The sequence below is a fragment of the Rhea americana genome, unplaced genomic scaffold (assembly GCF_003343005.1).
Source record: "Rhea americana isolate MKP2758 unplaced genomic scaffold, rheAme1 scaffold_35, whole genome shotgun sequence".
NCBI lineage: Eukaryota > Metazoa > Chordata > Aves > Rheiformes > Rheidae > Rhea > Rhea americana.
In genome coordinates, this window is record NW_028186479.1 from 4,538,807 (window position 1) to 4,565,361 (window position 26,555).

At 39.6% G+C, this 26,555-nt stretch overlaps 1 protein-coding gene across 1 annotated transcript in view; it reads left to right on the top strand.

The window, feature by feature from the left end:
* The window catches only part of LOC146592000 (collagen alpha-4(VI) chain-like), a 64,655-nt gene extending 50,048 nt beyond the window's left edge, over positions 1-14,607 (top strand). The window contains exons 28-39 of the mRNA XM_085311848.1: positions 1,888-1,923; positions 2,282-2,344; positions 3,288-3,350; positions 5,213-5,248; positions 6,077-6,113; positions 6,692-6,703; positions 6,809-7,296; positions 9,193-9,283; positions 9,918-10,589; positions 11,386-11,479; positions 11,726-11,997; positions 13,886-14,607. Coding sequence (XP_085167974.1) covers positions 1,888-1,923; positions 2,282-2,344; positions 3,288-3,350; positions 5,213-5,248; positions 6,077-6,113; positions 6,692-6,703; positions 6,809-7,296; positions 9,193-9,283; positions 9,918-10,589; positions 11,386-11,479; positions 11,726-11,997; positions 13,886-14,058 — 2,037 coding nt within the window. The 3' untranslated portion in view covers positions 14,059-14,607. The remainder of the gene's footprint in view (positions 1-1,887; positions 1,924-2,281; positions 2,345-3,287; positions 3,351-5,212; positions 5,249-6,076; positions 6,114-6,691; positions 6,704-6,808; positions 7,297-9,192; positions 9,284-9,917; positions 10,590-11,385; positions 11,480-11,725; positions 11,998-13,885) is intronic.
* Positions 14,608-26,555: the final 11,948 nt, after the last annotated feature.

The following is a 26,555-nucleotide window of genomic DNA, read 5'->3' on the forward strand; positions in this document are numbered from 1 at the left end:
ACACAGAAAGTGTGGGCTCAAAAGCAGTTATAGATGCACAGATATCTATAATTTGAATGACTCAGTCAGTGACCCACAGTAGGTTAATGGTTGATCRTTTGTTTAAAACTTCTATCAAAATATTGGTAATTAATTTCAGGATTGGGAAGGAGGATCTAAACAAAATGGAGTTCATGCCATTGTCTAACTCGGTTTCTTTTGTTATGGAGGAGGGGAAAAATCCCACATCATTTTGTAATAGCAAATGGTAGTAAAAAACATAAATACATAAAATATTGTAAATAATTATTTATATAAATAATATAGAATACATAAAAATACAGTGACTTTTCTCCTAATCTTCATTGCTACTAAGTCTGGAAAAGAAATGTAGACTATGARTAATATTTTCTGGATTCCCACTGTGAAAACAATGTTTTCTGGATTTGTCACACTAAATCAGATAGAAAAATAATAGAATCTGTATATAGTTGGATAAGTATGATTGTATATCAAAACAGTTTACATATTCATGGAAGAATATTGTTGRTGACAGCTGTAATCCCCCTTGCAAAGAGTATGGAGTCCTTTCCTGTTGCGTTTGAAACAGAAGTGGTCTGGCAGATCTCATCTGAGGCCTATCTGTTTCACTCTGCTTTTTGTGGGAGAAGCAGAATGCCGCAGAAGCAGCAGCAAAGATACAAAAGCTTCCCAGCAGCCTCTCTAGCTGATGAGCTCCTTTCTCTAGAATAGTTCGTTATTAAAATGATGCTTGATAATTCTTGTTATCCAAGGGAAACACCTAATCCCTTTTCTTACCTTCTTAGCCCCCAAAATTTCCTCYGATGGAAGAATCCCACGTTACACATATGTTACATGACAGACTAGTTCTTTCAATCTCTTGGAATCTCCCACTTGTTTATTTTGGGGAACATCTTCCTTGTGCTTGTGTTATAAAACACGAGGAACAAAAGTTTCTGCTAAATCTTCTTGTTCTTGTCATTATTCATTGTTTTAAAGGACTGACTTATATAAACTGATGTATCTGTACAAAACCTGTCAGGGCTTGAATTTAAAGYGATTTAAAAAACAATTTACCCCAAAATGCTGATCTCTAAAAAGTTGTCTTCCCCCTAATAATTAAGAAAATAGCCTTTAAAATAGTCTCTCTAAAGCCACCATAAATTACACAGGCTCAGAAGTTAAACTGCACTCTTAAGTTCAATCTGGTGTCTATGTGTATGCAAATTTCTACAAACTTTAGAGTAGAGTTATGTGATAATCTATTGAGAGACCTTTGATTGTTTTGCGATGTTTGACAACAGTGGTCGGTTTCATGGGAGGGAACTCTTAAAACACGGACGTACAAAAGCATTGTGAATTCTGCTCCTTTAATGTCAAGRAAAGATATACTTCAATTCTGATTGGTCTTTGTGGGATTTCTGATATTTCTCATACATAAGCAAAGAGCACACCAGAAACAGAACTAACTGAAAACAGTAAGTGACTTCTAATATGCCACCAAAACATTATGGCATCACTGCTTAGTGTGGAGGGTACAACGTTTTGAAACCACATTTAAAAACAAAGTTCTGAATGCTATATYGTAGTCATGATTGCTGAACCTGAATTCTACTGTATTTAACTACGAGGCATAAGTAAGATTTGATAAAACACTTATTCAAGAAATGGCAACTGTTGGAAATTCTTAAAATGCTCTTGCCTTAAATAAGTGTATTAAAATGGTGTCATTTGATGATAACATTGGCTTTAGAAGTAGCCACTGTTACTTGAACAGACTGGAATGCTAACAGTGTTATCATAATTATTTTTGGATTAAAGAGATCAAACACTAAGGAGATCACAGAGTCTTACATTCTGATCAAGTCTTTTTATATTTTTTGGCAGGGAGAATCTGGATTCATTGGATATCCTGGTCCACAGGTACAAGAATGGACATACGTTTGATTTCTTTGTATATTGCTTTATATTATTGTTTGGAAGGACACAACAAAAAGTTGTGTTTTGTATGCAAGCAGGGGAAAGGATCACAAATGACAGAAGGAATTAGGACTAACCTTGTAGACACTTTAGAAAATCCCTGTATGTGTCCATCTTTGTCTTGCAGAAATTTTTCAAATCCACTTGTTTGTCTGCTTTTCTGGTTTTGTTTCTTTGTTTCTTTCTTTTTTCTTTCCTTTTTTTTTTTTTTTTTTTTTTTTTTTTTTTTTTTTTTTTTTTTTTTTTTTTTTTTTTTTTTTGTCATCTTTCCTATAAAGTTCTGGATTTCATTAATTTTCAGGGAGAAGATGGGGATCCAGGTATCCCAGGAGCTGAAGGACCCAAAGGAGTTAGAGGTAGAAGGGTAAGAATGATAAACCTGCTAAGTCTCTGAAGGGTTCTGTAAGTAAAGTCCCCAGATTTTGAGTGTTTCCTGACCAACAGAATTCTGAAATTGGTTCCAGCTGTGACCTTTTTTTGCCACATCCTGGACAAGAGGTCTTGCAGAAATCTCTCTTTTAGAGAGAATTGGGCGGAGAGAAACCTCATAAAGTTCAACAAAGTGCAGGATCCTGCACCTAAGGAGGAATAACCCCATGCACCAGTAAAGGTTAGGGGCTGACCTACTGTAAAGCAGCTCTGCAGAGAAGGACATGGGAGCCCTGGTGGGCAACAAATTGACCATGACCCAGCAATGAGCTCTTGGGGCCAGAAGGTCAATGGTATCCTGGGGTGCATTAGGAAGAGTGTTGCCAGCAGGTCATGGGAGGTGATCCTGCCCTTCTACTCAGCCCTGGTGAGGCCACATCTCATGTACTGTGTCCAGTTCTGGGCTCCCCAGTACAAGAGTACATGGAGCTACTGGAGAGAGTCCAGTGTAGGGCTAGGAAGATGATTAGGGGACTAGAGCATCTGTCCTAGGAGGAAGAGCTGCGAGAGCTGGGCCTGTTTAGCCTGGAGAGGAGAAGATTGAGAGGGAATCTTATTAATATCTACAAATACCTTAAGAGGGGGTGTCAAGGGGATGGGCCGAACTCTTTTCAGTAGTGCCATGTGGCAGGACAAGAGGCAATGGGCACAAACTGAAACACAGGCAGTTCTGCCTGAATATGAGGAAAACTTCTTTACTGTGAGAGTGACAGAACACTGGAACAGGTTGCCCAGAGAGGTTGTGGAATCTCCTCGGGAATAATAGTCCATCATTATGTAAAGGAAAGGTTCAGCTCAAAATGATAGTCATATAAGATTTTCTGTGCTGAAAATCTACCCCTATGTGGAGCAATTATAATTAGTGTTTCTATTTTCAGGGTAATGCTGGCACACCAGGTTCCCTCGGAGATCCAGGGGACCAAGGGCCACCAGGAGCTATGGTAACATATTTGTATTTTTAGAAAAAGGGAATATTAAATTTGCTGTTAGATTAATGGCATATTTAATAATGCTTCATCTGATAAAATGCACTTAATCAGCCTGACAGTTGTATAGAGCTACATCTTGCCTGTGGAACTGTATGCACAAGGGCACCTGTTATTGGAACTGTAACTGCACTGATAACATGCAGGCCAGAACCTCATCTACAGTATTTGGTGTGGTCTTTAGGCTGGATAAAAATCTAGTTTAAAAAGAGAATACTTTAAAAAGTAAAACAGGACTGTTTTTCTGAAAGCCAATACATTTTTCATTTAAAATGGGAAGTCATTTAAAGTTAAATTTGCAACTACAGGCACCTATTTAAGGCTTATATTTATTGTAACCTATTAATCTTCATATACAAATGTATTAATGTACTTTCCTCTAGTGTCTGTGATCTTTGTACAGCAAAAAAAGTTGTGTGTTGTATGCAAGCGGGAGAAAGGATCACAAACGACAGAAGGAATTAGGACTAACCTTGTAGACACTTTAGAAAATCCCTGTATGTGTCCATCTTTGTCTTGCAGCAATTTTTCAAATCCACCCATGGTGATCAGAAAAAACCCCTAGCATGAATTGTTTCTTCATTAAACTTTCYTGAACTTAGTCGTTTAGTTCAAACATGGAACAATATTGATAAGAATAGTTTTACCTGTATAGTGTAGCCCACAGGATACATGCAACTTACAAAATATTTTTTTCTGTCCATTACACTGTGCTGGTCGATGAATATATCTGGCCCACTTTATTTTATGGTGCTAGCACAAGAAGGGCCAATGCTGACAAGCCAGGCAGCCACTGGCCCTGCCCATCTATGCTTTGGGAAGTCTGAAGAGAGATTGCAAGCTCAGAATCTCCTCTTCAGATGCAAAAATGAGAGGGGGAGACTTAGAAGGTATGACTTTGAAGGGATTTTTGTAGTAGCAGTGCATGAATGAAAGAGGAAAGTGGGAATGCTGGAAAAAGTGGAAGAGAGAGGGTTGCAGGAACCCTACCTAGTTACAGGTAGCAGGCAGGTCCAGCCAAAATAGGCTGATTTTACCCATCCTTCCTATGATGCAGCAGCTATCAGCCATATGGTTATTTTTACGGGTCATGTCTATACAGCTCAGTCACCACTGATCAGCTGCTGCAAGCACCATTCATTAAGGCTCAGGCAATTTGTGGTCAATTGTTGCTCCATAGTACCAAAGCAGAGTTGGAATCTGCTGGGAAACACAAGACGAAAAAGGCGTAGAATGGCTGTGATGGGGCTGGCAGAAAGCGAGGAGAAGAGATGAAGAAAGCTGAGCTCAAGCAAGAGATGGAAGGTGGGGGCCTTTGCACAGAGCTCCTAAACAAAAGGCTACTGAGTAGCCAAAGCCAGCTAGACCTGCTGAGCTGTTGTGGTAAGTGTATGGTTTGCAGGTTACCTAAGGCAGCAGAACCAGGGGATTCTGCCCTGTGAGAAGAGTGGGCAAGAGGGCCTTTTGGGGGCTGAAAGGGACATTAAGTGTAGATAATTGAACCACAGCATTTTTTTGCTAACAGAAGTTGCTGGCTAGAAAGAATATCCAATTCCTAATGATACTGGTCCTCAAGAGCAACAAATATTGAACGTTCATGAAAACAGGAAGGAAAGCCCTACTGAGAAGAAGTCTGCACTTATGTCAGGAACGGGTCCACAGAAATCCATGCTGGGCAATGATGTTTCCCCACATTTCAAGTTCAGAAATGGTCATCAGGGAAACACTGTATGCCTGCATTTTATTTGGGCTTCAGAGCTGTGATAGAAATACATTATTAGAGGCTGATTTTCTGGATGTGTTTTAATTTATTTCAGGGTACCAAGGGACCAAGAGGCACAATTGCAATGGAAGTAAGTAATTACCTTAGAATTAACTGCACACTGCATGGAATTAGCAKGTTTAGTTTTCTTCCATTCAAAGCACGGACTGCAATGAGCACTGTTAGCTGTTAGAAAAATAACATCCTTTTCAAATACTTGTTAGCGTAGAGTGGGTCCTTCTGCTTGCAAATAATCAAGAGATGAGAAATAACTCTGAACATGGATTTACTTCATGTCCAAACATTTACAAACTATTTGACTATTAACATTGCTTTCTCTGTTATTTCATTCAGWTTAGTTTACGCACCAGCTCAGGCTTACGGTTATGTTTTACTCTCTTGCAAAGGGAGGCATTTTCTCAGCCACAGCTGCTTTCACTGGAAATAGCAGGGCAGAATTTCTCCAGAATTCTAATCCCCATATGGGATGAACATGCCTGAGTAAAGGCTTCATCTAACCCTTGCATGGACAACTGCCTGCAGGCAATACTGTTGTAAATATGTTCTGTGTCCTAGCGAGTTGCTTTAGAACTGCTTGCCTATCGTTCTACAGAGGCACCACTGCCCTGTGACCTCCTTGTGACCTTCTAGATCAGATTATTGCACAAAATGAAAAACAGATAAATCACTGTTTCATCCTCTTGGACATTGTTAAGTGTCCACAGAGCATGTCTGAAAAAAACTTAGTTTCTGTGGTAGGAGAAGCACTTGAAGTCCACTGTACTATTTGAAACAGGGAGGAACTGGAATGTGTGGTCAGGCACTGGGATCTGATCTTCAGCTCAAATCGATAGTAAGATTCCCAGCCTGGAATAGACTGAGATTTGCCACTAATTGCTTTTTGGTTTTGCTTCTGCAGCCTTGTGAACTTGTGAATTTTACACGACAAAACTGCCGTAAGTAGGAAACATTCCTTTTATCTCTGAATTCGTTTAGTCATCATTCTTAGATGGAGTAGTCTGCATTGGAAACCCTTTAGGCTAATAGGCTGAACCTGACCAGGCTGATGGTGACTAGTAGTTGTTAACTGTGGTGGTAGTTCAGCAGGTGTATAAGACAAGCTTACACTTTTTGCTTATTTTTCCTGTCAGTTATGAAAATAATAACAAATTTATCTGGTCCTTATTTAGGCCTCAATTTCATTATTATTATTATGCCAAAGCCCCTTTGGGAGAATCTGTGAGGGAGAGAAGACGGTATTTATGTATCACCTCTCTTCCCTATTTGGAGTGTTCGTTCTCTCTCAGCCTTCTCTACTCAGCAGAACACAGAACAGTCTCTTTAAATCTTATCCAGTGAAACTGCACTATTTTAAGCATTTGATTGTAGAGGAGAGTGGTTGCCCATAACTGACAGATTCTGATGGTTGTCTGAGCTGTGGATCATGCTCTTTAAAGAAAGCAAGTGAATATGTCAGTGTTTTCGCGAATATGATTGCAAAATAATCTATTTTCTCTCCATCTCTTCATTTCAGCTTGCTCATCAGGTAAGCCCATCTGTATGGCTTTTCTTTCATGAAMTTGAAGAAAAATCCAGCAATGTTTGAATTTTGGAAAGTCTCTCACACTGTATTTTTTGTTTCAAAATACAGACACATGTCCAGTTTATCCAACTGAAGTGGTGTTTGCCCTTGATATGTCTGAAGATGTTACTCCGGCTGCATTTGAAAGAATGAGGAACATTGTCATGTCTTTGCTTAGGACCCTTAAGATCAGTGGAAGCAACTGCCCAACAGGCGCTCGCGTCTCCATTGTTTCTTTCAATACCAACACGCGCTATCTCATCCGATTCTCAGAATTCCAAAAGAGCAGCTTGCTGCTACAAGCAGTCCAGAGAATACCGCTAGAGAGATCCAGTGGAAAACGTAATATTGGGGCAGCCATGAGGTTTGTGGCAAGGAATGTCTTTAAACGGGTTCGTCAGGGCATCCTCACAAGAAAAGTTGCCGTATTTTTTGCCAAYGGTCCATCACAGGATGATGATGTCGTCAGCACAGCTGCACTTGAGTTGARTGCCTTGGATATCACTCCAGTGGTTATTGCCTTCAGTGAAGTGCCAAATGTCAGGCGTGCCTTCTCAGTAAGTGGTACTATTTTACTTAGTATGAGCAGATTATGAGTCTGATTGCATATAATGAAGACATCTGGTATTTACAAAGGTGCCCACTTTCCACAAATCATTTTCAGGATAGAAAAGATTGTAAAAATATGGTATTTTCCAGTTGACCTGTATATTCCCATTGTCTCTGGAGAACAATTTGACCTGGTGCTTTAAACTTGCATTTTTATTTTTTAGATAAACTTTTTTTTTTAAACACACACACACACTCACACACTTGTATTTCTATATATTTTATACACACACTAGGGTTATACTGGGAATATTTTTCAATCTTTTCATTGATATTAGCAGACAGAAGTATGGATTCTATCAAATCATTCTGGCTCCAAATTGAAGTATCATCCAAAGATCGGCAGGTAGATAATTCTTGGGCATCCTAGTAACAGATATAGCACAAGAATCTGAGCATACAGATACTGTGTTTTCGATAATCTGAGATCTTCAGCTATGCTGCACRTGAAATACAGGGTCATTTCCTCCATTCTTCCCTCTGGCAGACTTTTACTGCTGTCTGTGCAGAATCCAAATGAAGACAGAAAATACAAATTGTAGAGTTTTATCTATTGTTTCTTAGCCCCTAAAAAGTACTTAGGCTGATGTATTTTTGTTTCTCAGCTCCTAAAAAGTACTTAGGCTGATGCGTTTCCCCCTACCTGTACCATAAGCAATTCATTCAACAGTGGGAACAGAGTTAATAACGTGACTTGAATCAATAATACTTGCCTCACAAACACCAAGCTACAGTCTGGGTCTAGCTAGCTTTGAATAAGTATAACTTCTTTAATGTGATAGGCTGGCTAATGAACTGTGCTAATGTTGTCCCCTAGTTCAATGCACTGGGACTAGTGTTCATCATGATCTCAGTAAGAAAGGTACTCAGATTCTGTAAAGTAGTTCTAAAAATGCCATTTATTGGAGCTAACACTGTAAGGAAAATGGCGAAAGTACAGATAATTTTATGTCCCTTCAGATGCTGGGAACCCCAAGTTGTATTGCATTAAATAGGCCTTCAGTCAGGTACAGCATGACGCAGCAGACCCTGTCTGCCTAAAGACTACCGTACATCTGATCTTTTGAGCTCTTATAGGATTTTTTTAGAACAATTCTATTAATCATTTCTACTGTAAAAGAGAAGGTTCACATGAGAACTTRTTGCTGCACTTCTAAATAAAGATAAAGCCACACAGGTGGTATAATCATTGGTGCCAAGTGGGAGATGCCTGCAGGCTCCTTCGTTGCAATTAGCCGGCTAACTCTGCCCTGCAACACAGGCCTGAAGGCCAAGGTGTAGGTGCAGCATAGTGCGTCAAAGCACAGCATAGGCCTGCGCCTACTCGAGTGGACTGTTACGGGCATCACTAACTCGTCAACGTATAATGATCTCCTAGTTAGGATGACCACAGCTGACACAGATGGGTTKGCATTAGCAGCTGCACTAACCGTAATCTCTGTGGCACAGTGTAGAGATGTAGGCATGTAGCCTAGAACACCACTATCATGGCTGCTGATACAACTTCTTAACTGCAAAACCTTCTAAGCTTATCTGGGTGCTGATGTATTTCTCAAAGAGATTGACTCTGTTGCTTTCTTTCCATTGTCAGTGTTTAGAGTTCTTCATTCATYGGGTGTCAATGTTAATTCCTTATTGCTCCAGGGCAACCAGAATGGCAATCGGAAGAGTCCTCTGTGTACCTGTTTGATATTATAATAACAGGGAGGAAGAGCCACTACCAGATAAGGACTCCATCTGTTTCAGCAGAGAAATAGTACAGGCATTAAGCATTAAGAACTGAGGGGAAAAAAAAATCTGTATTTTGGGTATATAATGTTACTTTTGCATTTGCTTTAAAACAGATTGATGATACCAGAAGATTTCAGTTATTTATCTGGGAAAGACAACAGAGTGAAAGTTTGGAGAGCATYATGTATTGTACTCTTTGCTATGGTAAGACTTTCTACAAACTGTTTTATTGGTCTTTTTAGCCTTTCAGTAACAAATTCTACATATTTYAATAAAATAATTCTTCTGGGAAATGTGAATAGAGTTTGAAGCTCAAAACCACAAAAGCTGTTTAATTGGTTCCTGCCTCAGCCGTGCAAAATGATTTGTTATATTTGGCATTTTCTTTGAAACACAACATACTTAAAATAGCATTGTGATTCTCGGAAATCAGGCTTATTTCCTGTAAATTCTACATTTCAATGGGAGGAGAAGGTGCTGCTACATGTAATAATATTTCGGAAAGCTGAACAGTTGTCTGAGATTAAAAAAAAAAAAGGTTTGTTTCAGTGTACTTTGCCCTGTTTAGATTTTAATGGAGGAAAATTACTGAACAGAATTCTTGTCTCTTAAGTCTTACTTTAGGAACACTTCTTGCTCTTATGTCTGAGTAATTTCCCATCATATCTTAAAACCTTATTAGGCAAGATTCGTCCGTAATTTCTCGCAACAAAATTTCTGCTTGCCATATTGAATTTTAAATCAAAATTTAAGAAGTAAAGTAGAGTTTCTTTCTAAACTTTGTTGTTGTTGTTGTACTCTTCAAATAGTTTGTTGTCTATTCTTTCTTCTTCTCTAGATAAATGCAAACCAAGTACCACCTGTGAGGTTCCTATTCCTCCTCCTGTTCTGATGGATATGGATATCACTTACATCATGGACAGCTCTGGCAGCATCAGCAGTGAAGAGTTTCAGAGAGCCAAAGACTTTGTGAGCAACATGCTAGATCAGTTTGTCATTGCCCCACAGCCAAGCGAGTCATATGAAGGCATCAGAGTGGCACTGGTGCAACAGGCTCCAAGAGGCTTTCTGCCTGACAGAGACCAAAGCCCCGTGRCCCTGGAGTTTGATCTAGTCACATACAACAATAAAGATTTCATGAAGAAACATATCCAAGAGGCTGTTCACCGACTGGAAGGACCATCAGCCATTGCTTCTGCGTTACAGTGGACAGTTGAAAACGTATTTTTTAAGGCCCCCAGGCAAAGAAAGCACAGGGTCATATTTACAATAGTTGGAAGCAAGACAAGCAAATGGGACAGAGAGAGGCTGAGAGAGATTTCACTTGGAGCCAAGTGCCAAGGATTCACCTTGTTCACTTTAGCGCTTGGCAATGATGTGAGCGACAGCGAGCTGACAGAGCTGTCCAGCCCTCCCACAGAACAGCACTTACTGTCATTGGGCAGGGTTTCAACATCTGAGATAGCATACGCTCAGAGGTTCAGCCGGGCATTCCTAAATCTCCTACAACGTAAGTAGCATCCAACAGGGTTTGCTTATGTATGGAAAGAATAAGAAATGCTGTTTAGTCAAATATTGTCTGTGTATCCCCTGTCATTCTGTTTCCAGTCATAATCTAACTAGTTGGTCTTTCATCTGTAGTTCACAGCAGATGCTAGACACTAATGGAAATGCTAGTAACTGCAGAACAACATTATATTTTAATAGGGTTTCAGGCTAAAGTCTTAAAAAAAATTCCCCATTAGTTTGCATTTAGTGTGTGGCTTAATTGACTCCACTCTTCAGCCAAGAAAACGCAATTCTGTTCCTGAGTTAGGCCTTAATTTCTCTTCTGACTAGTGACAGGTCCAGATTTACTCAGCAGCTTATGCTTATTTATTTATTTATTAGTTCAAACATCTAGCTGATCTGGCCTTAACCTCTCTTTACTGCAGTTATTCCTCCTCTATAGAGCAGGGGAAGCACTTCTGAACTTTCCAGGACACATACATATAGATCAGCAGGTCTTGGCTGCTTTGAAATAAATAGAAGAGAAACCTGAAGAATGAAGATATCACTGCTTTAAAACCCCCATCAGAAGCACATACTTACAGGTGCCAAAGTTTCTATAGGAGGATAAATAGCACATCTCTTACATTGTTTTCATTTCCTTGGTCATAGTGCCAGTCCTTCTAGATGTCACATGTCATTTATTTCAAGGATACATACTCCACAACAAAAATTTCACATAGTGCTTTTTTTATAAAACTTACTGAGGTATGGAGGATTTCAAAACTCAGCTGTCACTTCTTGTGCTTTCCCTGTAGAGGAAATGAACAGTTACCCTTCTCCTGAACTTCAAGAAGAGTGTGAAAATTTAGATCGGGGAGACACACAACAGCAAGTATCTGTTACTGAAAGGTTTGGAATTGCCTATTAAAGTTATTCAGTGTGTATGGAATAAAACTGTGTATTAATATTTATCTTTCGATATAGAATTGTCTCTCATTGAGTTAGTAGTTACATTCCAACCATCTTTAATAGAAATAGTATCAAGACCAAAAAAGTTTTTCACAGTATTCAGAAGGAATAAACAAGATGCATTTTTTCAAGGCCATACTAGTGCTTAACCCTCCCTTTTTTCTTTTTTTCCCTCCTTCTTGGAAGTGTGCCTTTTCCTGGCTTGGATGGAGCTGCTTACAGTCATGGTTTGGAAGAAGTTGAAACAACTGAAAATAGAGTTCTGGAGAAAATTATAACAGCTACCACAGAACTTGTATCCACAGTGCCAAAGATGGGATATGATTATGAGGAGAATGAGTATTTCACACAGGAAGATACTAAAGAAAAAAAACTACAAGAGTATGGAGAAGCTCAGGAGGAGAATGAGGAAAATTTAGAGGCAACAGTAGGAGCTAGAGCTGCCTATAAGGATTATGGTATGATTTTAGAGTATGAAAAGCTCTTTGAATTCAGTAGAAATATTCTTAATTGTAAAGGGCTTATTTCAATGTTTACTCAGTGTGGAGCATGTCCATTTAGTAAACCTTCTAAATCTTCGTGCTGCTGTGTGATCATATTCAGTCCAAATCTATATACTAGGGGTTTGTATCTAAAAGCAGAATTGTAGGTGTCATTTAGATTTTAGCTTTGATTTACAACAATAATATAACATAAATTTGTAATCTCCTTTACAAAAGCAGCTGATGATATTAAATCACCTAGTGGCACTGTAATTACTGAGTTACTCCTGTTGCTAACGCAACTCTACATGGAGGAACTAAGCATGTCTCTGCTACAGGCTATTCCTGCAGGAGGAACTGGACCCTCCACTAGATATATCCTATCAAAAACATATTCTTCCTGTTTTTTACATTTCTTTCCAGTTATGCATATTTATTTTCAGATTTGCCATTTATTACAGTGTATACAGTAATCTGATTATGAGATCAGTTCTCTTACCAACATTCCTCTAGCACTATCAAGTGTTGTTATTATTTAGACCGCAATTATAGAGAAATTTTATTGAAAAATCAGCTGTATCTGTATAGCTGTTAGTGTGATTGCTTATCATGACAGCTGCCATCCCTCTGTTTTTCATCTCCCCTCAACCAAAAATGATTCTGCAGACTATCTGATAATCCCATCCCTGATGAAAGGGCCAATGCTTTTGCACAGCTGTTGTAATTATCGGATCTTTAATTAAGAACTGATGTACTTCTGGGAAACCTAGACATCCTGAAAACCTAGTACATTACTGACTTGCTGGGCATGTACAGAATTGGTCTGGTGTTGGCCCAACGCCCTGTGCAGCATCAGCGCTCTCCATTAACCAGTGCATGACCTCTGTGGTCACACAAGAAAGTCTGTAGCGTGAACATATGCTACTGATGTTGTGTAACATAAGCTGCTTAGAAAAAAGGTACAAACAAAGTTCTCAGTCTTAATTTGTAATTGTGCTGCTGAAGTTTACTTCTAAAAACATGTAGCACAGTTTTGGAGCTTTCCTTTTGAGAGATGTACCTTGTATAGATCTACTGTTTGATCTTCTTGTTTTTCAGTTCACTAGGAGGAGAAAGCTATGTTATTTTAAATCTCTAGGTTGCGTGGTTTTCTTAATATTTTACTTTCCTTCCCTTTGCTTTCCTTTTGGTGTCTTGCTTTTCTGACTTCATTTGAATAATTCTGAATTCACACTGGTGAAAGTTGATTAGATCTTTACTTACTGAATACCAAATTACTACAAATAGTGCTACTTTCATCTACTTTTTGGCCAATTAATATGATTCAACTCTCTATGACCCTGAGATTTGGCTTAGAGACTATCATGAATAATTTAGTTATCTGTGTATGCTTGTTTATGAAATTTTACTGTAAATAAGATACTGAAGAAATTTTACTAGGATAAAAACTTGGAATTAATTAGAGGGGTATTCTGAAAAGGTTGAAGAGCAGTTTGTGCTAACTTCGTTTCACTAGTCCCTATAAATGAGGCATAATCATTTTACAATAATTTTAGTAAAACTCTGTATTAGAAGACTAAACACCTTTTAGTTTTCCTCTTTTTCACTTCTGTTTATGCAACTGAAAATCTAGTTGTTTCAGTAATTCCTTCTGGTTAAATCAATCAGAGTGAGAAGAGCTTTTTTGCCACCCTAGCCCTGTGGGTGTGTGGGTGGACACGTAGTGAATCTTTGTAGGACCTTAAACACTGACTACTTCTCTCCTTTGCCAGTTTGCACTGAATGTTACTTTTCACTGAAATTCCAATGCTAAGAAGGGTAGTTCTTTCTTCTATTAACTCTATTTCTTATTTGGCTTTTCCAGATGCGTGTGACCTGCTTCAGGATAGCGGAGAATGTGAGGATTATGTTCTGAAGTGGTACTACAACAAAGGGCAGAAAATGTGTGGTCAGTTTTGGTATGGGGGCTGTGGAGGCAACAAAAATAGATTTGAAACGCAAGAAGAGTGTAAAGTCTTGTGTATAGAATCTTTCTAGTACAGAGACAATTAAATTGCTTTAATTCTTTAATTACACTATCAAGATGATGGGGAGAAGGGCTCAAAAGGAAATGCTTAACACTACTTGGYTTCCAGATTTCAGGTGAGAGAAATAGTTTTTAGCTAAGGTTTTATCTAGTAACTTAATAGTGAAAATAAAGTTAAAACTATTACTCAGCTGATCCAATGTAAAAGAAGGTGGGAAGTGAGAAACTTGCTTTCATAGCCAATAGTGTATTGTTTAAAAGGGATAAAAATATTGAAACTTGACTTTCTTTCATAAAGACCAAAATATGCACTTTTTATATGTACTGAATAAAATTMAAATAATACCTCATTTTCTTGAAATAACATTGGATGGAAAGAAAAATAACATGTCAAAATGCTTTGATTCATTTACTTGCATTTATTCTACTTGGAGAGAGTACCAAAAGTGTTTATCTCAAAGGACATAAAATTGCCAAAGCTTACTTTGTGTTAATGTAGAGAATTATTCTACCATAGAATCATTTTCAGCTTCTTAATTTTTTTTCCAAGTAATCCAACATGTGAATAAAATCATGCCTTCTGAAATATGTGTGCTGTTAGTTCTTCAAACAGATGTCATCACATTTTCATAGGCTTGCTCCTCAGCTCATGTAAATCAGCATTGCTCCCTTTCCTTTACTGCCAAAGGTTAGGCAAGTTCATTCATTTTAGACCATTAGATTCTGGTGGTTATTTTTGAGGGAAAGAATAAAAATCCCAAGGATATTTTCTGATTAAAGATAATTAATGCAGTGGCTTGCAGCGAAGTGGGACTTAGCTGGACTTTCACACTCTGCTTACCCAAACTCCACTGCTGCCCATTCTACAACTACAGAAGCCATGGTGCGCTTAACCGTCACCTCTGGCCACTCCGCAGAGGTGGCTGTACTCACCTAGAGTACTATTCTGCTCTGTGTTTGTCTACAGTGAGATAGATAAGATATCTCTAAGAAATTTGCATGGGCTACTGACCAAGAATTCCTACAAGACAGACTTTTAGGGAGTCACCATAACAAGCATGAACTTGGATTTTCTGAGCTATGATTTGGCTGTTACCCATAGGGACCCTGTTGTGAGGAATTACTTTGAACAGAGTGGACTCTTGTGAAGCCCTGTCAGCTTCAGAGCCRTAAAAATGCTGAACAACCCACTGCTAAAGGAGATAATGCCACCCTTAGCTCAGTYGAGGAAGGGTGCTCCTTGGTTTAAAAGTCTGCAAAATGTCTCATGAGTTACTGGTGACCCAAACTGTGAACGGGGATGGGGTGAGTTGTTGAAGCCTATGATCTTTCACCTTGGGATTTTCTTGCAAGTGACAGAATGGAACTGTTAAAGTTACCACAGCGGAATGGAAAAAATTCTACTCTTTGTTTCTGTATATTTACATTTGTGATTAGGAACCTTGGTATATTAATTATTATATTATAATAGGAACCTGAGGAGAGCCACTTAGGTTTCTCGTTGGGGGCTAGAGCTGATCTAMTAAGTTTGTCAAGCGATAAATTGAACCTGGGTTTGCTTTTTGCCACATTATTCACAGGACCTTTTAATTCTGAAGTGGTGAATATCACTAAGGAGGTGCTATTTTCTATGTAATAATTGGCAATAGTTTCCTCTTTCAAAAGGAACGACTCCCTCCCTTAAGTCATGTGTACACAAATGGAAGGAATCTGCCTTTGCTGGAGGTTCAGTTTTTTACAGGAACACCTCTGAAACCCACAGAAACTCTAGTGACAGGACAGATTGGTGATGTGATCTCCTGATCAATTTTTGTTGAAATGAGTAAATAATATTCTCCTTTTGATGAGATGAGTAAACAGTTCTCTTAGTTGGAAAGTAAAGGTCAGAAATCAGGCATCTCTGCTCTTGTATCAGAAGCAGTTGCTTATAGCTCAGGTACTTCTCTTCAGCTCAAGAGACGTATAGTCCCCTGGATCTCAGCTGCATGCAATTCCTCTCTTCCTTTCAGCTGGCTCTTGATATCTGGGGCTAGTTAGTCTTACTGCTAGCTCTAAATCCTTGTTTTTCAGTCAGAGGAGAATCTGGGTGTGTGGATCCTTTCTCCTTGATGCATAAAATGTGAATGTCTGTGTGGGCTGACCTATTCACGCTTTCTACACACATCATCCACCCCATTACCTCAGGCAGGCTGCTTAATGATCGTCTTCCTGGAGCAACACAGGATAAAACAAGCCAGCTGGTTTTTTTGAGGAATGACCCTCAAAGTCTCCTAACTTGATTTTCTTTCTTCTTTTATCCTTGGCATAATAGTAGTAGGAATGGGAATACTGATGCATAAGAAGTATTTTAAATGACCCATGGAGCCTTGGCGTTTGCAGGGTTGCTCATAGGGGCCTGTTGCCCTTTCCCAGCAGTGTAGCTACTGCTCCTGTGGGAACCCTTTGCTAACTGCCAAAATACACAACAGAAGCTTATTTTTGAACAGAATAGGAAGCTAGGTCTTGTAGAGACAGACTGAAACATCTTGCTGTGAAAATAAACTAGTTATTATGATTAGAAGCCTTTGAATTAGCAGAGGTTTGTGCCTAGTTAATTGAATACAAAGCCTTTTCCTGTGCATGGCAGTCAGGGAGCCCTTTTTTCTCTACCACAAGGCCTCTCAATATTTTCCTTTCTTATATCTCATTTCTCCACTCCCCCATATCCATTTTTATCGCTACTTTGACAGCCTTAATAGATATTTAGTGCTACATGTAGTCAAGCAAGAAGCCAGGGGAGAGCCTTACATCAAGAAGAGGACATTTCTTACCAGTTCATCAGAAGGCTTCCTATTACATCTGCTGTTAAACCAGGCTAGTTTTACTCACTTTGAACGATTGGAGACATTCATTCTCTATTTGGGTCTTTCTGCTTTGAAATAAGCTCTATCTGTTCCTCTAAAATAGGCCTTCTCTGCTGGCCCAGAGGCTGCAGGTTGTATGTGTATAGCAGCTTGCTGCAGGAGATGATAGTATTTATTTTGGTTTGGTAGGAAAAACATTTCAATTTGTCCTGCAAAGGAAGGCTTCTGCTGGAGTAAGCTGACATTTATAATCTGTATCAGGGCATGAAGAGTCTCAGTACCCATTTAAAAACTTTCCTAAAATACTATGTTGTGTCAAGCACAGTTGAGTCACAGTGTGTTAAAAGTTGCTGCTTCTCAGTTTTGCTTCCAGAACTGTGCCTTTGCTTTTAGTCTGACCTAGCTGGGGTATATAACAACTTTTAACCTCTTTCAGTGAGGCTTACCCTGATATGTTTTACTTAATAAGTAACTCCACATGCCTACAATGGAGCAAACTAGCCTCCTGTATCAAGTAAAATTCACCTGTAAAGCATGTGCAACTATGTAGAAACATGGCTGAACAAGATAGAGAAAAGCAGTATCATTCAAAGACTGCCCTGAATGAGCTGCTCAGGCCTCTAAAACAAATTGAGGGCTTGCAAGGAGCTGGGTTTGCTTTCAAATTTATAAAATGTGTTATACTGTGCAGGATGTGCAACACAACCCCTCCACCCTTGCTTTTCAGCAAATTATATATATTTGCACATATATACATGCATACTTATATATATATAAGCACTCAAGACATCAACCTTCTGAGCCAAGCATGCTTTCGTTTGCTCCAATATAATTGCTGCTGCAGTCAGGTTGCATGAATGAATCCATCTGGAAAGCAAGCTTCTAGCAGCACTTGTTTGTTCTGGTATCCCACCGCTGTCATAAAAGACACTTAAAAAATTCTTGCTAAATAGCGTTTTTTGATTACACCCACAACAATATTTACATTAATTGCTTACATTTCATCAAGAAGGCTCTGCATGCCTTGGCAAAAGCAACCAGCTTTAGCAGGGTTTTCTGTAACTCTGAACAAGGGTCAGAAGGACACGTAATGAAGCCCATGAAGAGGTGGCTGCAGTACTTCATTGATGTGCACCAGCCCAAACTCAAGAGTGTCTGGTGGAGGGACATGACTGACCCCATATTGAGAACTCCTGCAAGCAGGGTTTCTGCATGATTCACTCATCTCCACACTCAGCTGCTTTGCCTTCCATTCAAAGGGCTGTAGTGCCCCAGACTAGCCCCATTGCCTGTTTMTTTCTTTGCAGTGGCAAATCTAAGATTTCTACTACAAATAAATTGTTTTAGGGAACCCATGCACATACATGCACAAACGCTCAGCCGTGCGGCACCTGCCCCTACTCAAAGCATTCTCCAGTTAGCACTAACAACGCCATAGGCAGAAGCAAGCAGTGGGGAGTACGATATCTAGGCACTGTCCTATCATGTTAACAGAATCCAAACTGGTAGCCTCTCTTCAGAGCCCCAGAGCAACTCTTGTGAAACATCTGATAGCTGTTGAGGTTGGATGAGGCAGTTGTCACCATGGTCTCACAGGCTGTCTGTGTTATACTGAGTGCTATACCACTGGGAAAAGGATAAGAAATTAGCAATAGGTGTCTCTAAAAGGGCATTTAATAACATGTTTGGTTGCATTTTTCCARATACTTGTAGTGAGCCTGCACTGAGCTGAGAATGTAGGAACAACTAATTAACTTAGATCCATAGCAAGGAAGAGCAAAGATTTACCATAACTGTGTTAATATGAAGAAAAAAAATGTTTTCTAGGTGAATTTAAGGAAAATGTCATATGATCATATGAATTAGTAATTCATTTCTTGAATTAGTTTTCTGAGCTAATTTAAATCACAGATTTAAGTTCTTAAAGATTTTCTTTTTCCTGGGATTGCAGTGATAAGAAAAATCCAGAGTTCCCAAGGCCAGTCCGCTAGCAGCCATGGCTCAGAAGGACAGGTCTGAAGGTCCATCAGAARTCAACTCTAGATATTTACTATTGAGTCTCAGGACAGCCAGCCATGGCAAAGAAAATGTTTTAGTGATCATTATCCTGCAATTATCCTGTCCCCCCATCTCAGCTAAGCCTATGTTACTCCCAGGATCTGTGGTGGATAGCAGTGAGCCCAGCAGACTGCCAAACTTCTGAGACTAGCAGAGACTGAGCTCCTCAGGAGAGCACAGCTGAGCACGGCTGTGTGCTTGCTGGAGTTTCATAAGAGCTGATGGCTTTATCTCCAGGAATATTTCATTGCTTTAGCTTACAGTAGAGACACTAAATAGCCACATCTTTGGGACAACATTGTTCCAAAATCAACTGGCTTAGAGCAGAATCTCCTAGCCAAGCGAATGTGACTGGAAGCATTCCTGACAAACACTGTTTTATCAGAGTTTATTCCTATTATTCCTAAATTATCTTAAATAAATAATGGTGAGGACAGCCAATCCAAGAAGACTTTTTCATTTAGAAAGAAATTAAACCAGCAATAAAATCCAGAAGCTATATTCCACTACAAGTTGTTTTATAGGCTTATGAAATTTTCTCAGAAATGTCATGCTGTAAATCAGTATAACTTTATGAAAGCCAATAGAAAATATTCATGTGATTTCAAAGGGAGCTGGAGAAGGCCCTGTGTGTATCCAGGTGAAACATAACCATGGGAAAACACGTATCTCCTCCATAAGCATCCTGGAGAATATTTCCATGCTTTTTCCTAAGTCAAGTGAGGTCCATGAATGAAGATGGTGTGGCTTGCATGACTTCTGCCCCAGCTGCTCCTGGATCTAAGAAGAGTTTCAGGCTCTGGGAAAGCTTAGGGGGATGGGATGGAGAGTGAGATTCAGAAATCAGGCTCTAATTTACCATCAAATTGCACTTACCATGGCACAAACTCATTTGAAATCAATGGAGTTAAATAAGTAGCTGATGCTATCAATCCCATCACCCTGTGGAATTATCTTAAAAAGGATGATTTTCTGCATCTTACAACATCATCCCCTAGCAATCTGAAGTGGAAATAAAAATTGAGAACAGCAGATTGCTTAAAAAAAATTCCCAGTTGTCTAAAAATTCTCTACAACTACACAAATATTTCTGAGTAACAATAAAGGCTCTATGTAGATGTACTGGTTAATGTTTTAACCATCAGAGCACCCAATTTTAGTCTTAAAAACCATGGCTGGCTATGTGTTAAATGAGGCACAGAGCAAATGCAGCTTTCAACCAACTGTTCTTTGTATATACACAAAGTTAAGCCTTTAATTTCCAAGAAGTTACTGCAGTATTACGGATGTATTGAATTTCGTAAAGTGAAACAAATAGAAACTCAGTCCAAAAATGCAGCATAGCAAGGCCAGAAAAAAATACATTGCTAATAATGTATTCAGAGCCACCGAATCTCTGTAGCAGCCCACTTATCTTCCCTAATATATTTCAATGTGACTGTGCCAGCACCCTGTCTTCCAGCCAGCCTGGTCAAGCCTGGAAAAATGTGGTGACCAGGAGCATTACGGCATTAGTCCCAACCATGGGAGAGAGCATCAGCAACCTCCAGCAGCTGCTACTCACTGTCTCACTGCTGCGGATTTACAGGTCTGAGGGATGCCCTGTGCGACCGCGCTGCCACAGTCCTAGGAGAGGGATGCTATGCGGGAGCCAGAGGGAATCCCAGGGCTGCTGCAGCTGCTGTTGGAAGCAGCTCCTCCCTGAAGTCCGGCTTGGCTCACTGTCTGGTGCAAATGGGGTGGGAGGTGAAGATGGGAAAATCGAAGAAATGGGAGGAGTGGGAGACAAAAGATAGTTTTTTTTGCAGCCTTCTAAACCACCCAAATGTATCTTTTTTATTTTTATTTTTTTATTTATTTTTTTTTTTAACACTGTGGGAGGATTTTATATGGTCAGCTAATTAAACCCCTATAAAAGAGTATCTGTCTCTCTAAGCTATTTTGGGAACTCTGATGGTCTGAAACATTCAGTTCATGCACCTTTTCCCTTGTCTGGTAAGTGCCATAAGCTGTCTCTTCTAATGATCAGCAAAAGTTTTCTCTTCTTTTAACAGCAGCAAGAGAAAAATTACATTTTTTGTCCTTGTGAGAAATTTATATCTTTGTATTCATTTGCTAATATGTGAATCTGCAGAAGTTTTGATTTGAGTTTCTGAATGTAATACTGATTTTCCCATAGAAGCTACTGGACTTAGTTTTTGGTCTGGGGGCAGTAATTTTTTTTTGTTTTCTCTTTATCTCTTTCTCCTGTATATTGTGCGTGCGTATTCGTGTCTAACTSTGAACACATACATGCACAGGCTAACACTACACACTCAGGATTGTGAAAAGGTGATTTCTTTAAAAAAGTGAATAAAGTCTTTCAGATTACTTATATACAGTGCTGTAGTTCTGTATGATTTTTTGTAAAATCTCATGGAGCTCCAACAATCAGGAATATTATTATAAGAAACAAACCACATCCACTGGCTTTATTCAAGTTTATTGTAAAGGCCTAGCGATGATGGCAATGCTGGGTGATCATTTTCTTGAAAATTTAAATATTTAAATCTAACTGAAAGATTATCAGGCTTGACAAATACATAAATTTTAGCTTTGTGAGTGGGAGGAACAGGGAATAGTCTATCTTACTACAATAATACTTGAAAGTCAATGATGTCTATCACTTTCCAAGGCATTTGAATGAAAAAAATAGAATAAATATAAAATGATAAATCTAAGATTTATGAATAATAGTGAAATAAACTTAATATTTTTATATATATATATGGAGAATCTGGAAAAAAAAAATAAAACACTTCCAAGGGCAGTGCAAGAACAGCAGTAAGTTATATGGGTTGTTGTACRCTGGTGATATCTTTCTGATCACCCTTCATCGAGACCTGCGCTCTCTTGCTGGCTGGCAGGGCTTCACAAAAATTTGGTCCCATGTTAATAGTTTATAAAACAGCTTTGTACCAGCTTGCTAAGATCTTTCTGAAGGAGAGAGCATCTCTTAGCTTCCCAGCCTCTCTGGAGGAGAGACTCACTCTATCCTGGCAGGTGGACCTAGCTCCTGCAGAGGCAGAGGGCAGCACAGRCGTGGTGCTTTTTGCTTCTCAACAGCAAAATTGCCTTTCTTCAGGCAAGTTTGCTTTGTACCTAAAAGCATTGATCAGTAATATAAAACTTCTCCTCCAAGAAGCCTTTWAAAAAAACTTTGCTTTAGAAAAGTAGCTGTATCAAGGGATGTGAGGTACACGCTCTCTGTGTCCAGAGAGGCAGGCATCTCTAATTAATCACACTTTTTTAGCCATTTATGTGTAATTAGTTTGAAGTTTTACACTCACAGCATTTGTTGAGAGCTTTGATAATTACCTCGGTTCACAGGGGAAGCAGTCTAAGCGTATTTCTGACAACCTTGCATTTACTCTGCTATGCTGAAGAGCAGAGTTTCAATTCAGGTATTTAATACAAAAGCTAATTATTTTTGATGAAATAGATGGAACATTTATGACTTGTCAGATAAAATGAAAACAGGCACAGTTCACACTTACTCTTTCAACTGTTACTTGAGATTTCACTGATACTCCAAACTTTCGTAGAGCAAACATGGGCCAAACAATCTTCTCAGTTTTACTGTAGATCTACAGAAGATGCTGGGCAGTCACTGGAATTTTGCCCCCTGTGTGAAATAGCAGTCAAAGACAAGAATAACGAGTTTTATGAAACACAATATCCCATTTCAGCTATCTGAAGGGACAGCAAAGATTTCCTATAGTGCTACATGCTAAAACATTCAGATCTAAGCACTTGGACCCAGAGATGCCCATCTTCCATTCATACTGGGCAGTAACTGCTCCCATTGGCTTTAAAGAGATTTGTCAACATCAGTTTTTTTGGATATTTGTCCTTAAAAGGCAGGGATTGAGTGCTAGCTCTCTTGAGCTGTACTGTGCTACATCACTGTGATCAGAAAGAGGAAGAAATGTGGCTTTTCATGATTTTAGAGAAAGTATYAGATTATTTAGAGCAGCACCATTTCCTTCATCTGCTCTCACAAGATTTTCATGATGCTATTCCTAGTTACTGCTTACACCTTTGCTCTTGCTGAGRGAAAAAAATATTTATTACTGCTTCTAGTTTAAGTGCTTTTGCCTAGCAAAATCGAACATCTACTTTTCTAGTACTGCCGAGACTGTCACCCAAACGTCAGGCTTTGCACCAGGAAAACAGCAGATGGTCCAAAATCTGATAATCAACAGAAAAAAAGATTGCATGTAAGATCCCGTAGATTGAATAGTCATTTTAACTACACAGCCCAAAAACATCGTTATGGGAAAATATTGTCAATAGTTGGAATGAGCACCACAAGCACAGTGGGGCTACTATATCCCAGGGTAACATGTCCTCKGAGGTGTTTTAAGCTTCTCAACATAGTAGTTTCATCAGGCTAAAGGAAGCTTCCCTCTGAACATGCTGTGTGAAGCCCTCTCATGAAAGTTCATCTTCACCAAGACTTTCTGTACYATTAGCAGCAGAAACGGGCCCTCTGCAGGGACTCAGGCTGGCTGGGGATAACCTGATAAACAAATGTGGTCTCACTAATTTCCCCTACCCAAACGCTTTAACTGAGCGAAAAGCAGGCAGAGCATGATAACCTTTCTTCCTCCACTTACCTCTCCCTTCCTCCATCCCTCACAAAACAGGGAGGAAGGCTGCCCATGAAAAGACCAAGTGGTCAGTTAGAAATAGTGTATGTTGGAGCAGGGACGTAACAACCCAAAGTGCCTGGTGGTCAGGGTCAGGTAAGTAAGATAGCTGCTGTGTGAGAGCTGATGCCTGGGCTGAGCCTTTTAAATTTCTGTTTTCTGATATTACCTACATGGAAAATCCTCCTTAGCTGAGATTTGAGATTTCCTACTCCAGTTCTCCAGGCTGTGGAGTTCCCCAGCTTGTGGCTGAGTTGAGATGAGGAAAAAATTTGTCTTGAAGAGTCATATATGGTTGCTGCTGCTTATTATTATAGTAGGGAGTGGTACAGTGCCTGCCTCTTCTGCTTGGCCTTTAATCTGAAAAGCGAAGAGGCGGGAAAATAAAAGAATATTCCTTTCTGAGAAGTAAACATATCCTTTTGGTCAATGAGCAGCTGCCAGATTCACATTTCATTCAGCAAATGTGAATCTATGGAGGCAGGCAGCATGCCAGGGTGCAGGACTGGGTGCTCCAAATGAGGCCAGGAGCCCGGCTGGCATCACAGTCAGCAGAGCAGTGGCCCCACTGATCAGCCCCCTGCATCCAGAAGGGATGAGCAGAGCAGGCTGGTGATGCTTGATGTCGGTCAGCCACAGCTCAGTGTCCACCAGACGAGACCCTGGCAATGAGGCCCGTTGTAGGCTGAGCCAGGCAGTTTTGCCCCTAGTTGAGCTCAGAGTCCGGGAGGTGCCAGGCTGCAGCCCCCAATGCAATGGGYGGAGGACTCAGCTAAGGCTTCTCCAAGACCTTCCTTGCTCAGCAGTTCCTTGCACATCAGCTGATTTCCCAGGAGCCTGATTCAGGGTTAGAGAGCTACTGGCACCAGTGCTGGCCCTGTGCACAGGCAGCTGTGAGCTGGGAGGCTGCAGAGCTGCTGAAGTGCAGTAGATCCATAAACAGGGCATTTACAGGAATAGACAGATCAGAGCCAGAGGCTGTGAGAAATGTTTAAAGGATTTTCTATGAAGGATTGGAAAGGATTTCTATCATTTATTTTTGTTTTCAAAAAGCCTGTTAGCTGGCAACCAAACTTCACTAACACTTTCACATTTTTGTCACATCAATCACTGATTGTTCGTGAAGGGACATCAGGAATTAAGACCATCTGTACATGAAGTTGCACAAGTTGCAAGATGGAAAGCCTTCTTCTATGTCTTCTTTTACATTGTTCTTTCTCCAGGCCAACCCTTGGCATTGGCATGTGCCATTTGCAGTGCCTATGGGGACACTATCCTCCTCTTCAAGCCTGTGGCACCTTTGCTTTCTCCACAGTGTCATATTTTGCTCTCTGGCTGCCCAGATGGAATCACTGAGAAGGAAAGGTGAAGAACAGAACAGAGAAGGCTATTTCACAAATACAATTTTAATGCATGTTGGCTGAGACTTTTCGCTGTCACAGCTATTCATGAGGAAGAACTGTTGAGTATTTAACCAAAAAATTAATAACTATCTTTGGATATCAAGCTATCTTGGGATGAGAAAAGCCTCTGAACCCTCTTGGCTGTATTGCCAAGGAGATGCACAGTGAAAAAGTACTGCATGTGCTCCTTTTGTTGGGGTGCCTTTCAGGTGACAAGAATTGCAGATAAAAAACTGCTCCTCTGAATTAAAGTTTGCTGCCAGGGCACACACTGCGCACATGCTGAGGTGCCCCTTGGGGTCCCCGTTCAGACTAGCAGCCTCATCAAAAGCAGAATGTCTTCCAGGCCCTATGACAAATATGCTGAAATGCCCTTGTACCAGCTGATAACTGCACTGGCCATTCAGTTCCYGAATCATTGCTCTCTCTTTTCTATCTTAAAGGGCTGGTGGGRTTTCAGGTTAAAGTGAGCAGATAAGATCCTCTGGGATTTCCCCCCTATTCATTGTCCTGTTACCTAATCCGTAAAATAAGAGCTGCYATGTGTCCCGTATTTTGGCTTTAARATAAATATCTTTCTTTTTTTTTTCTTCTCATAGGATTAGATGCTGATGAGACATGGCTCTTCAGATGCAGCGGTGATGAAGGAAGTTGCTTTGTTGAYCTAGCACCAAAAGTGTTATCTGAGGTACTAAAGGCAGTCTTCTGTTGTGTGTTTTTAGAGAAATAGCCTCAACCAAAGTGAAATCACTTGWACCATATCTATCTCAACAGGGCATGGGGAAAATGAGCTGACACTGACCACTCCCTTCTCTACATTGCAGGAAGGTATCATCAGGTGATGGAAAATGGTGGCAGAGAGGAAAGCAGTGTTAGGCTAAGGAGGGCTACCAAATGGGCTTTAAGAAAAAAAGTGTATTGCCTCTGAAAGTTTGCCTATGTGCTCTAGGATGATGCAAAATATTTCTAAATTCAAATATATTTGTAGCTTGAATGCAAGTGAGAAGGTCAAGGGAAAAACTGTCTGAGGRATCAAGATCTTTGAGTCATGCTCAAACTATATGAGGGCTGAATAACTCATCTATAGGTGTGAATCTGATCTCTCTTTTGATATGACTGTAGAGCTGATAGTGTAAATCTGTATAGTTGGAGCACATTTATACACACAAACAAAACAGTACAAACTTATGTAAATGAGTACCTGAAGAATATTAAAATATTAGARTATTGCATCATAGACTTATACCCATGGCACTTTAATTTCAAATAACAATATTCAGGTTATTATTCAGCTTGTGGTGTCCAGTGAGCAATGAATTCTGTCTGCCTCGCAGAAGATTACTTTGTAACTTTTTCATAGCCAAATCCAAGTTATAAATGGCTAACAGTGTAAGTAAATCATATTTATGTTCGGTGGTGAGTAAGCAAAAGATAGAGTTAGAAAATAAAGAGGAAAGGATACAAACAAAAAAGAATGCCTTTTTTTTTTTTTTTTTTTTTATGGCCTGAATTA